General features: G+C 40.4%; 1 protein-coding gene across 1 annotated transcript in view; it reads left to right on the top strand.

The window, feature by feature from the left end:
- Positions 1-13,378, top strand: part of Adgrv1 (adhesion G protein-coupled receptor V1) — a 469,087-nt gene that overhangs the window by 444,247 nt on the left and 11,462 nt on the right. The window contains exon 87 of the mRNA XM_070031103.1: positions 9,955-10,146. Coding sequence (XP_069887204.1) covers positions 9,955-10,146 — 192 coding nt within the window. The remainder of the gene's footprint in view (positions 1-9,954; positions 10,147-13,378) is intronic.

Below are 13,378 nucleotides of genomic sequence, written 5' to 3'. Positions count from 1 at the left end.
AGAGAAATCTGATCATCCTTGCTTCAGTGATAAGAAAATTGCAACAGGGCCTGGTATGGTAACAGCAGATGTATGTCAGTTCTTAGATGTGGAGACAGGAACACCACTGTTTGAGGTCAGGGTGGGCACAGATAACTCTAGATCCTATCTGAAAATCAAACTAAAAGAAAAGGGACAGGGCTGGGTGCTGGTGGTTTATACCTATAATCCCAGGTGCTCAGAGGGCTGAGATTTTAGGATCACAGTTCAAAGCCAGCTAGGTAGGAAAGTCCTTGAGACTTTCCTCTCCAATTAACCACCAGAAATCTGGAAGTAGCACTGTGGCTCAAAGTGGTAAAGTGCTAGTCTTGAGAAAATATGCTCAGGGGCAGTGCCCAGGACCCCAATTTCTATCCTTATTATCAAAAAAAGGCAAGGAAGGAAGGAAGGAAGGAAGGAAGGAAGGAAGGAAGGAAGAAAGAAAGAAAGAAAGAAAGAAAGGAAGGAAGGAAGGAAGGAAGGAAGGAAGCAAGCAAGAAAGAAAGAAAGAAAGAAAGAAAGAGGGAGAGAGGGAGAGAGGGGAAGGGAGGGAGGAAAAATGAAAGAAAAAGAAAGAAAGAAAGAAAGAAAGAAAGAAAGAAAGAAAGAAAGAAAGAAAGAAAGAAAGAAAGAAAGGAAGGAAGGAAGGAAGGAAGGAAGAGGGAGAGAGGGAGAGAGGGGAAGGGAGGGAGGAAAAATGAAAGAAAAAGAAAGAAAGGAAGAAAGAAAGGAAGAAAGAAAGAAAGGAAGGAAGGAAGGAAAGAAGGAAGGAGAGGGAGAGAGAGGGAGAGAGAGAGAGAGAGGAGAGAGAGAAAGAGAGAGACTGGGAGAAAACCTCAATATAGCACTTATCTAGCAATTGGCAGGCCCTGAATTCAATTCCCAGTAATACAATAAAAGATACTTGCAAAAAGTGAGATGTGTAGTGAATGCTTATAATTCTAGCATTAGGGAAGATGAAAGGATAATGAATTTCTGTCTCCAAAAAAATGAAAAAGACAGGAAAGAAAGTAGGAAAGAAAGAAAAAGAGAGAAAAGGGAAGGAAGGAAGGAAATTGCAACAAAAAGATATTAAATAATATGTTTCTAATAAATCAAAAGAGGGCTATAAAATCATTACAAAATATCTAGATAATATATATTCTGGTTTGTTTTTTCCCTTCCTTCCTTCCTTCCTTCCTTCCTTCCTTCCTTCCTTCCTTCCTTCCTTCCTTCCTTCCTTCCTTCCTTCCTTTCTTCCTTTCTTCCTTTCTTTCTTCCTTTCTTTCTTCCTTCCTTCCTTCCTTCCTTCCTTCCTTCCTTCCTTCCTTCCTTCCTTCCTTTCCTTTCCTTTCCTTTCTTTTCCTTTCTTTTCTTTCTTTTTCCTTGCCAGCCCTGGGGCTAGAACTCAGGGCTTGGGCACTGTTCCTCAACTAGCACTCCAGAAGCTCTACTCTGGCTTTTGGATGGTTAATTGGAAATAAGAGTCTCATGGACTTTCCTTCCCAGGTCAGCTTTTAACTGCTGTCTTCAGATCTCAGCCTCAAGTAGCTAGCATTAGAGATATAAGCTACTAGTGCTTGGAAATATATCCTGTTTATAATATCACATCAGGATGATATTATTTTTTAGATTCCATATTTTCTCAAATCTATGTATGCAAACTTTATGAGAAGTGTTATACTCAAGGAATGTTTATCTGATGGTGAGACTTCCCAGGACTTGCCAGTTTTCTCAATGGTATTGATAAACACTTTATCTTCTTGGGCCATAATCTAAGCCTGTATGATTCAGTATAGCAAAGCATAGTAGGTGGATTTTATGAATCATATCATTGTTTTGAAATTAATTCATGTGTGAGCATTCTAAAAGAAGGCCATTTAAGTCATCTTTGATATTAACTCATGATGAAACCAATTTTTTTTTGGTTTTTGTTTCTATCTAGATTATTTTAAGTGCAATATAAAAGGTATAAAAGAGTTAGAAGCCCAGCATAAATGTGTCCTTAGTTGACTGAATGCATTCAGCAACCTGTGGGACAGGAATAAGTGAGACAAAACAAATTTGGGCATTTCCCAAAGGGAAGTTGGTATCCACTAAGATGCAAAACACGCAGGAAGTTACATTAACAAGGACATGAGATGTGCAGTGTGCATTCAATGATTCCCTTCAGAAGGAACACCGGATTCAGTCTGTAGTTGAAAGAAATTGAACTCTAACATATAGTCTTTTGCTCTGAGTAATGATTCAAGTGAGGGGGTAGGAAAGACTAAAACTCTTCCAAAATGTGTCATCACACTAGTATACATCATACCATGATACAGTCATTACACTAACTGATCTAATATCATGAGATTGATCATTTTCCTACCATTAGGATTCCTTCTTCTTAGCACTGCTGTCTGTATTTTTCATATTTCCCTCTATGCTCAACCTGCTGTTTTCATTGTGTTGTCCCCAAAGCCATCAGTTGTTTGAGATGAAGGAACTCCATTCTTTTTCTCCTTGTAGTCTGCTTTTGGCAATGCAGGCCACTTTAGCCTGTGGAAGAATTTTCTCTTGGCTTCCCTGATACAGCCATGATTGACTTTAATCTGACTTTCTGGACCAGCTAATTGCTCCTCACTTACCTCACCATTCACAGACACTGGTCAACTCTGAACATTTATATATTTTTTTCTTTCTAGAGTATAAAAACAAAGTCCTACACCTATATGGCTTGAACTTGAGCCCTCACCACCACACAGCTGTTTCCTGCCCTTAGATCTCTAACCTTGCCTCTGGTCATCTGCGATCTGGTACTTAAAATATCTCACATATTTTCACTTCAAGCTTGTAAGAAATTTAACTTAGCTGCCACTGCAAAATGATCTCTTGGCTTCTCTTATTTCTGTTGAGTCTCTAGTTTTCCCATTATGCCATCATCATTAAGACTTTATTTTTTATTTTTTTGTCAGTTGTGGGGCTCAGACTCAGGGTTTGGGCACTGTCCCTGAGCCTCTTTGTAATAAAGGCTAACTCTCTACCACTTGAGCCACAATGCTACTTCCAGTTTTTGAGTGGTTAATTGGAGATAAGAGTCTCACGGGGACTTTTCTGCCTAGGCTGGCTTTGAACCATGATCCTCAGATCTCAGACTACTGAGTAGCTAGGATTACAGGTGTGATCCACTGGGGCCCTGCTAAAACCTTATTCTTTGGTGCCTATCACTGTCCAAACAATTAATCTCCCTCCACAGAATGATGAAGTACAATATGAGGATACCATTTTGTTTAAGTCCTTGCTTTCAAAAAGGCAACTTAAAGACTTCTACTAAAAACCATGTTTAAAAAAATAAAACAAAAAAGCATGTTTAATATATTTCTAGGAACTAACAAAGTTTGGGAAGAGAGTAGAGGAAGCAGGGGTAGGCAGAAGGGAGAGTGGACATGATTAGTGGACAGAATATGCATGTATGGGAACATCTAAGTGAAATCCATTAATCTGCATAATCAATAAGGGTTAATGAAATAGATACTTAAAACAAAATTTAGGTCTGGGAAGGTGGCTCAGTGGTAGAGCGCTTGCCTTGCATGCATGAGGCCCTGGGTTCAATTCCTCAGCACCAATAAGCAGAAAAAGCTGGAAGTGGCGCTGTGGCCCAGGTGGTAGAGCGCTAGCCTTGAGCTAAAGAGCTGAGGGCCAGCAGCCAGGCCCAGAGTTCAGACCCCACGACCAACAAATAAATAACAGAACATTAAATAATCTCTGACAATTTAGCATCTTATAATATTTTATTAACATCAGTTAGGTATCCAAGGGGGTTTCATCATGCACCATACAATGTACCTTGATAAACTCACCCTTTCTGTCATTCTCCTTCATTCCCTCCTTTCTTCTTTCCTAACCAATCTAAAGCTTAACAGTTCCATCTTCACACCTGCACATAATTATCTTGAATATATTCATCTTCCTTCATCCCCTCCATTCACCTCTTTTCACCACTAGAAACCCTCTGTGACAGCACTATTTTATAACCCTGACCTTCTTTTTAATTGTTTGCTCATTATTCAATAGGCTTGCACCATGGTATTTCCCACGTGCATAGATGATATGTTCTAATGTTTAAATAAAACATGTTCTTACCATTCCAATTTGAAACTCACTCCAATTTCATTCTTTTCTCCTTTTGTATAATGAAGACCTTAAAAATAGTCTTAAGTTCCAAACCTTTCTACGTTCTTTAGTCCCACCTCAGTGCTGCTTGGCTACTTTCAGTCTTTCCCATTCCCACTTTCACTTACACTTTGAAAAAAAGCTTTCTAATCTAGAAACTCTCAAAACAGGGTTCATGGCCTCAGGGTTTGTGTCCTGGTGTTCTGGTTCAGAAAACTTGATTTGCAGTTTCTTTTCTCTTGTCGATGTCTGGCTCCTAATAAGTAGCGTCATGACTGATTAGAGCTCCAAGTCTGGAAACTTCACAGGAATGTGGAGGAACTGAAGGGTGCACTGTAAACAAGGCTTGAAAGGGAAGAGTGAAGAAAAGAGATTATGTCACTGGGAGATGAGATTACTGTAGCACAACCTAATAATTTTGTTTTGATTCATGAATATTTTCAGCAGTGAGAACTGTCTAGATTTTCTCATGCCCTTAAATGACACACAGAGAAATATACTCCTAAATTACCGATAGAAACATTGGTTTTATAAAAGGGAAGACTATACAATTTATACACTTGGTATTTGGGATAGGAGGAAAAGGAATAACAGGAGAGGAGGAAGGGGAGGAGAAGGAAGGACTAGCTTATGACTCAAGCCTGTAATACTAGCTACTTGGGAACTGGAGATGGTGAATAGTGTTTTGAAATGGCCTGAACAGAAAGAAGTTTAAGTTTATAAGACTCTATCTCAACCAATGACAGGGTGTGGTAGTGCTGACCTCTTATACAAACTAGAGGGAAGTACAATGGCTGGGAACAGTGATGCATTTCTGTCATTCCCAGTGACATGGGAAACATAAGGAGGAGGATTGCAAGCCAGCCAGCCCAGGCATAAAATAAGACTCTATCTTGAAAATAATAAAAAGGGGGCTGGAAGTATGCTCAAATGGTAAAGCAGCAACCTTGCAAATGACTAAAAGGTAAATGTCTGATGCTACCAGATATTTAAGTCATAGGATTATCTGGAAAAAAAAAAACCAGACACTTCATTTTCACTGTACTAACTTGAATAGTGTCCCTTAAATTAGTAAGGAATTACAGCAGAACTATTTTTTTATCCACCTAAATACCTTTCAAGCATGTTTTTGATTTCTAAGTATTGCAATTTTACTGATGAACCAACAGTTCTCAAGATGAACTCATTTGTTTCCTTTCTCTGTAATTTAGACCACAAATCAGATAGATTGTGGATTCTTTCATGAATAAACATTCTGGCTGGGCACTAATGGCTCTCACCTGTAATTCTAGCTGCTTAGTAGGCTAAGATCTGAGTATCACTGTTTGAATCCAGACTGAGCAAAGCAGCCTGTAAGTCTCTTATCTTCAACCAACTACCAAAAAGGCAGAAATGAAGGTGTGGTTCATGTGGTGAGCACAACTCTTTAGTAGAAAAGCCAAGCAACAACACAAGGTCCTGAGGTCAAGCCCCAGTTCTGGCACCAAAAATATAACAAAATAAAGCTAATAAAGTTTACATGTAAAATCCAGGAACAGTTTTAAAAATGAAGACATTGAAGATGAAATTCTTACTCTTTCCACACCTAACATATATATATATATATATCAGGAACTCCTGAATTTGCCTCAATCTTGTGATTAACATCAAATCTATCTTCTTTACTGCTAAGTCACTGGTGATGCAAAACAGTAGCAGGTCAGAAGCCAGAAACAAAAGATCACAGAGATTCCCCATGGGTTTCTGCCAAGAAGTGAACAAAAGCAGAAATCCCTGTAAGATGTCATAGGAAGGAGCAACAGCAGCCTGTAATCTCAGCCCCTGCTGGAGCCTGGATAACCAGGAAGTCACCTGAGGGCTCAGCACAGACAGACACCAACCAGAGGAGCCTTAGTGGAGGCTTCTTTCTCCCATGAAGAGTCTTGGCACATGCCACATGTGAAGCTAGAAGATGGAATGGAAAGAAAGAGTTATTGAACAACTCTGCCCACCAAGCTGTTGCTACGGAAAAGACAGAGGACCAAAACCAAAATGTGCTTCAGACCCTGTCTCTCTCCCCCGCCTTCCTATCCTCCCATTGGTAACATTTTAAAACCCTAGTCTTTTATTTAGCAAGTACTTCTTAAGCTTGCCTCAATACCAGAGATCATACTATGAATGAAAGAGAAAAATGAAACAGGAAACTGGATATGGTTTCTTTCTATCTAGGAGTTCAGAGTTTCATGGAAGTTTCTCTCCACACACACCCCCATTCCAAATTTATATTTGTAAGCTAAAGAAACGCTACTATGGCCCTTCCATTCTTCTGAGAGCCTTATCCTGCACCCTCTCTGAAGAAAGTAAAATATCAGGCTCACAGTGATTTAGATAACTCGTCTGAAACCTGAGGCAACCCTCACTTAGGAGCCACTAAGCCTTGGAAAACTTGTAAATATAAATATGTATGTATGTATGTATGTATGTATGTATGCATGTATATATGTATGTATGTATGTATAGATATATCAGAAGAAGAAACTCCGCAAGCTGAGTTAACCCACCTCTCCCCAGCAATCACTTCTTGCTTAATTTACAAAATGATAATATGTAACTGATAGAAATTATTGAGATAATAGCTAAAATCTATGTTTATTTTGCTCCTTAATAGTGTGTGGAACATTTTATTTATTATTTATGTATGTATGTACTTATTTATTGTGTGTGTATGTGTGTGTGTGTGTGTGTGTGTGTGTGAGAGAGAGAGAGAGAGAGAGAGAGAGAGAGAGAGAGAGAGAGAGAGAGAGAGAGAGAGAGAGAACAGACACACTGGGGATATAACTCAGACACACTGGGGATATAACTCAGGGCCTCATATTGTCAGCTTTTGCCACTCAGGGCTGTTGCTTTACCACTTGAATGATACCTCCAGTTTGGGCTTTCTGGCTGTGAATTAGAGATAAAAGTTTCTCAGACTTTTGTGCCTCAGATAGCTTTAAACATGATCCTCGGATTTCAGCCTCCTCAGTAGCAAAGACTGCAGGCATGAGACACTAACCCCTGATTAAAAACACTTATGATTATTTGGACTACTGTGGCTTTATTTGTATCTCACTGAGTGTTTGCTAATAAGTTTCAGTGTCTGAATTTTTAAGAATAGCTTGAATCATAGTGGTATGGTCAATCGAGCTATAATTTGCATAAAGACTTTGAAAAACATTTTTCATGGTTGGAGTAGAAGGAACAATAAAATAATAACAGCAATACATAGAAAGAAGTCTTCCTTGTAAGCCTGTACTTGGTAAAAGATAGAAGTCCAGATGGATGTGCAAACAGCTACCCTTTATTTAGTAGGATAGTATTATATTTGTTAGCCATTTGAGAGTAGGAACCTAATATTCCATCCATTTAGTGAGAATCTAGACTCCACTTTTAAAACTCTACTAGATTCTGGTGGCTGTGATCTGAGGATCATGGTTCAAAGCCAGCCCAGGCAGGAAAGTCTATGAGACTTTAATCTCCAATTAGTTAGCAAAAACCCACGAACAAATCAGTGGTGCAAATGTTAGAGCATAGTTTTAAGCAAATGCTAAGGGACAGTATTCAGACCATGAGTTCAAGCTTCAAGCCCCAGTACCAGTATATGCAGACACACATACACTACCCTCTGCTCCCTACCACATACTTCTGTCCACATCAGCATAGAGCCTGAGATTTTATATGCAGAGTTGGCAACGGAAACTTGTTTTGACTCTGAGGTCAGAAACCTCCACAGCTGAGTACTTTGGATAATGAAAGGTCCTTTTTCTATATTTGCCCAGCTTGGTCAGGACACAGGCAAAAGTCATCTAATCTGCATTTAAACATTCTTTCCTTTTCATTTTAACTGTGTTTGCATTTCCTGAGGCACATCTAAAAGTTTCAAAATATTTACAGTATATTGCTAGGCTTTCAACAGAAAAAAGAAAAAAGGAAAAAGAAAAGAAAGAAAAACCCATCCCATTTCACAAGCAAGTTATTTTCAGCAAGCAGTTCCTGTCCCCAAGCACAAAAGGCTGGATCTAAAAACAAATGAGAGAGAATGTGCAGTTTGAACAAATGACAAATGAGTCCTTAGAGATGGGGTTTAAAGCATAGCTTTTGCTTTTTGATCCAGCTTTTACCTTATCACTTCACAATGCTTAGAAAAATGTTGAACTAAATCACTGACATTTGGACAGTTTTTAAGTTGACAGTTTGATTTTTTTCCCCCTGTTTTGTCTATTGCTGGGGCCAGTATAATTAGGTCATAGCTATGTGAAAAGTTAGTTGGACAGCAAAAGTTTTGGATGTGTATCTTTTCAGGAAGATAGTTTCTGGTAATAGTCACAGTATCATTCACAAATGAGATGAGCTCACTGAGTCTACAGAACTTAAAATATTAATGTTGTCTCTAAAAGAATAGGTAGCCCTAATTCAAAGAGAAATAAAGGTTTGTTTACATTTTTATGGCTGTTACAAGCAATTACGTTAGAAAGATTTTAGCATGCATACTCCTGATTTTTAAACATAATTTTAAACCATGAAGTCTGAGAAGGGACCATCCCAGTAGGCAGAGGAGTAAAGCTTATATGATCACAATATTCTAGAAATGGCCAGACATCAAATGCTCATGTACATAACCCTGTTGGTGGTCATCTCATTTCATTTTATATTAGAGTTATTCATTAGGCTATCAGTATTTTCTAATAGGCTTTTTACTCTTACCTATAAATAAGTTTCAGATATTGCTTCTATTCTTCTTTCTAGGAATGTGAGGAACTACAGGACAGTTCAAATGAGGATAGTCAAGTTTCCTGAAAAAGATGACGTTAATTGCTTTTATTCTTTTGTGGGTTGAGCATCATCTCAGTTTTATTTCTTTTTGTGGATTAATTTAATACTTTTTTTGTAACAAAGAAGATTCTTATGTGCATTCAAATGTGAAAAGCCAGATTGAATAGATACAAAACGCAGAACTGAATGTATTGGGCTGGCAGTGTAAAGGTCACAGTTAGCAAGCTTTATAGAAACACCATTGCAAGGACACAGTAGATCCCTTGTAAAAGTCATGAAGGAGAGCCAATGCAGGGAAAGTCTAGAACACAAACACAAAATTTGTGTTGCGCTATCTATGACGGCAGCAGAGTAAGTATCAAGAGTTTGACTATGTTGCAAAAGAATTTAAAGGGCCATAGCTCTGAGAATGCACAAGATAGTTTTATGCTTCTTATGTAACATTTATAGAACATGACATGCTGAATATTAAGCAATCCATAGAACTCCTTTGAGTCCCTACCTAGTTATTCTATTTCCAAATAAAGTAAATCAGGGAGATATAGGAAAGAAATCTGGAAATCTGTTTAATGCTGCTCTTCTAAGTGTCTGCATTGTGAATACAACTTGAATGGCCCCACTTTACCAAGAACAAATTTTAGAAGGTAGAGGTTTTGTTTGTTTTGAGGAGGACAAGAGCTTTGGTCTTAACTATCCTATTACAACTGTGCTTCCGTGAATATGCTTAGTACATCTAAATTCAGAGTTACTTATATTTTAACCAAGGTTGGGGGTGGTGATGGTTAATCCATTAGCAGTCAATTTTCTGAATGAAATTGACCAACATTTTTTGTAGTATATAGAATTAGCCATGGATCAAGCTGGATTGCTAACATGTTCTGTAATTCACACTTTTTCCTAGGCTTTGGAAAGTACTTAGAGAGGACTTGCTCAGTTTATTTTTCAGATGTGCTGGCAGGATTGTCTTGCACCCACTAATATTTTTGTTTTGTTTTATTTTCTTTGTTGCAGGGACTTTATGTCTTTGTGGTTTATTTTATTTTACACAACCAAATGTGCTGCCCTATGAAGGCCAGCTACACCGTGGAAATGAATGGTCACCCGGGACCCAGCTCAGCCTTCTTCACACCTGGCAGTGGAATGCCTCCTACTGGGGAAGAAATCAACAAGTCCACGCAGAATCTCATCAGTGCTATGGAAGAGGTGTGTTCATTCTCTCTCTCTCTCTCTCTCTCTCTCTCTCTCTCTCTCTCTCTCTCTCTCTGCTTGACCTCTATTGCCACTTACAAAAGTACAAGATGAGCTTACACCTGTAATCCTACCTACTTAAGAGGCTAAGATTCACAGAATAAAGGTTCCAAGCTAGCTCAGCATCCCCCCCGCCCCCCGCCCCCACTTCCAAAGGGGAAAAAAGGTCTGTGAAAATGTGTCTCCAAAATAACCAACAAGAGTCTGGGCAAGGAGGCATTGTCTATCTGGTAGAGTGCCAGCTAAGCAAGCTCAGCAAGCTTGAAAAGAAACCCTGAATTCAATTGCTGCTACTGGCAAACAGAAAGAAAAAGAGAAAAAAAAAAAAAAAGATGAATAATGCCCAATACTAGTTGCTTAAGACCTCTTCTTACTGTTATCACACACCTGTTGCCTAATTTCTTTTCTTCCCAACCCTGTGAGCTAGCCTGATAACAGTTTGTGTTAAGAAGTCAGCTAGAACAAAATTTGTCATTTTCTTGAAAATGTTTCTAATTTGACATGACAGTGACTGAGTCTAAAAATAGTTTTAAAAGACTATCTTCTTCCTAGGCTGTGGGTGTGGTCTGAGGCAGATCACCTACCTAGTAATTGTTAGGTTTTTAAAGAGAGGTGACCGAGTAAGAACTGAAACTGCACCACGCACGTGGTATTCAGATAAGGGGTAGACCTGCTGGGACCAGGCAAGGTTGGCACTCCACGTGGCTGGGAAAGAGAGAGAGCAAGAGAGCAAGAGAAGAGCAGCAAGAGCTAGAAACGAACAGAGAGAGAAAAAAGGGGGCAGCAAGAGAGCAAGAGAAGAGCAGCAAGAGCTAGAAACGAACAGAGAGAGAAAAAAGGGAGGGCAGCAAGAGAGCAAGAGAAGAGCAGCAAGAGCTAGAAACGAACAGAGAGAGAAAAAAGGGAGCAGCAAGAGAGCAAGAGAGCGTCTGGGCCTGGGCTAGGCCTTATGTAGGGTATGGGCGGGGAAAGGTGTGGCCACATCAAATTCAGATGTGACCTCTTCCAGGTGTCCCAGTTGCCTAGGTAACGCAGGTACTGGGTGGAGACTTTGCTGCGAGGAGGGTGGAGTCTGCTCGCCATCCAGGAGTGGACCTTACATTCCAGCCTTTTAATAATCATGAAATAGGGCGAGGATTCTCTCTGGCTACTTCCTGCTGACAAGGGGCGTCGACAATAGGGGTAAAAGGCTGGAATTTGGTCTCCTCCCAGAGAAGGCAGTGAGCAGCAGCTGTCCCTTGGTGGCGTGAGTCCTTAGATGAAATCTGGAGAAGTCTCCTGAGCATTGAGGGGCTGGAAAAAAAATACTAGAGAGCAAATAAATGGCAAGAGGAAGGACTTGGGGCTGAAAATGTTGGTAGAAATGTCCCTAGTTACTTCTGACATCTGGCGACTAGGTAGAGAAGTCAGGTGACAAAGGCAAGAATATAAATTCCTGTTCAGTTAATAGGTAGACAGGTATAGACATTGGATGGGCAGGCTTCTTACTTCTACTGACCTCCCGGCTCAGGTTAATTTTGAAAGGGCAGGCACAAAGTAGCTGATGTGACATCATCTCCTCTTACTCCTTTCAACGTTCCCTTGTTCCCTAGACTGGCTGAGTCTAGGTGCTCGTTGCTGGGATGGCTTGTCCCAGTTGGTATTCAAGATTTGAACTCAAGGCCTGGGCACTGTCCCTGAGCGCTTCCGCTCAAGGCTAGCACTGAACCACTTTGAGTTATAGTACCACTAGTATTTAAGGAGGTTTGAACTCAAGGCCTGGGCACTGTCCCTGAGCACTTCTGCTCAAGGCTAGCACTCTGCCACACTGAGTTATAGTACCACTTGCAGAGTTTAGCTGGGAGACGGAGTCTTAGGGATTTTTTAGCCCGAGCTGGCTTTGAACTGAAATCTTTGCCACAAAAGCCCTTTATTATTTCCAATTAAAGCAACAAGGAGATCAAGTAGAATAAGTAGAGCTTACCTGGTTCTTATCAAGAATTGCCAACAAATATTCTGAAATGACAAAACTCATTAGATGTGATGAAAATTTTAGCATAGATATGCCCAGTATTTTAGAACCATGTAGTCAGTAGTAGAATACACAACACAAAACAATAAAGGCAAAACTTAAAACCTAAAATTTCGACAACGTTTAGACATCTTTGCTAACAAAGCATATCAGATGGTTGGGCCTCAGTTACCAGGGCCTGTGAAAAGAGCAACTTGTTAGCAAGGCACCTTAGAATAGATGGAGTAGTAAACTTAGTGGAAGGTTAAGGGTCAGATGGGGCCAAACCCTTAACCCACCACGTGGCCAAGATGGCGGATTCAAGATGGCGAATTTCTGAAAGAATGCAAAGAAAGCCTGAATAGATTAAGCCTACATTGGCTAGCCTTTGAGAGGGAACCTAGAGGGGGGTCCCTGGGACCCAGCCTGCGTCACACTCTTCAAGGCACAAGCCAAAAAGTTGTAGAAAAAAAAGGGTAGAAAGTTGCCCATGAATGGCAGAGAGAGAGCAAAAAGCCTGAAATTAAACTTCTGACCATTTACCATTGCAGTAGCAAAAACTGTGCTTCTGAGAATGGCATAAAAATGAGGCTCTCTGGCTTTCCAGGGAGCGTGGGAGACATTTCAAAGGGGTTTCACGGCTCAGGCGTGATTCGTAGCACCCCATTAAATGAGTAGAAGAGTCAGTCTGGTGAGTGAAGGAGAGCTGACCAGGCAGAAGCGGCGTCCCGACTTCCCCCAGAGCCCTCTAGAGAGAAATGGCCAAGCCCCCAAAGCCAAGCGTCCTCGGCTTCAGAGGTGACCGCCTTTCAGCTAAAGGCCGTAGGAGCTCTCTGGCGTAGCGCCACGTCTGGACAGAGACTGAGTAACAGAGAGCCGTAGAGTAGTTTCACTCACCAGAGTAGAGAAGTGTGGACGTGGATGTGAAGGCAGCAATGGTATCGATGCGTTGATTCCACCGCAGACAGATGGGTTCGCAAAAGGCCGTCAGAACTGCGGGTATTCCTCAGAGCAAAAAGGGAAGAACAAAAAAAAAAAGAAAAACGAGGGAAAAAAAAAACAGAGAAATCCCAGCTATCCTGACTTTAAGCCTTTATCCGAGTCACGGCACCATTTATGTTAGGTTTTTAAAAAGAGGTGACCGAGTTAGAACAGCACCAGCACGCACGTGGTATTCAGGTAATGGGCAGGTTTATT

The sequence above is a fragment of the Dipodomys merriami genome, unplaced genomic scaffold (assembly GCF_024711535.1).
Source record: "Dipodomys merriami isolate MVZ:Mamm:240054 unplaced genomic scaffold, mDipMer1.0.p SCAF_20, whole genome shotgun sequence".
Classification (NCBI taxonomy): domain Eukaryota; kingdom Metazoa; phylum Chordata; class Mammalia; order Rodentia; family Heteromyidae; genus Dipodomys; species Dipodomys merriami.
This window is presented reverse-complemented; position numbering and strand designations above follow the sequence as displayed.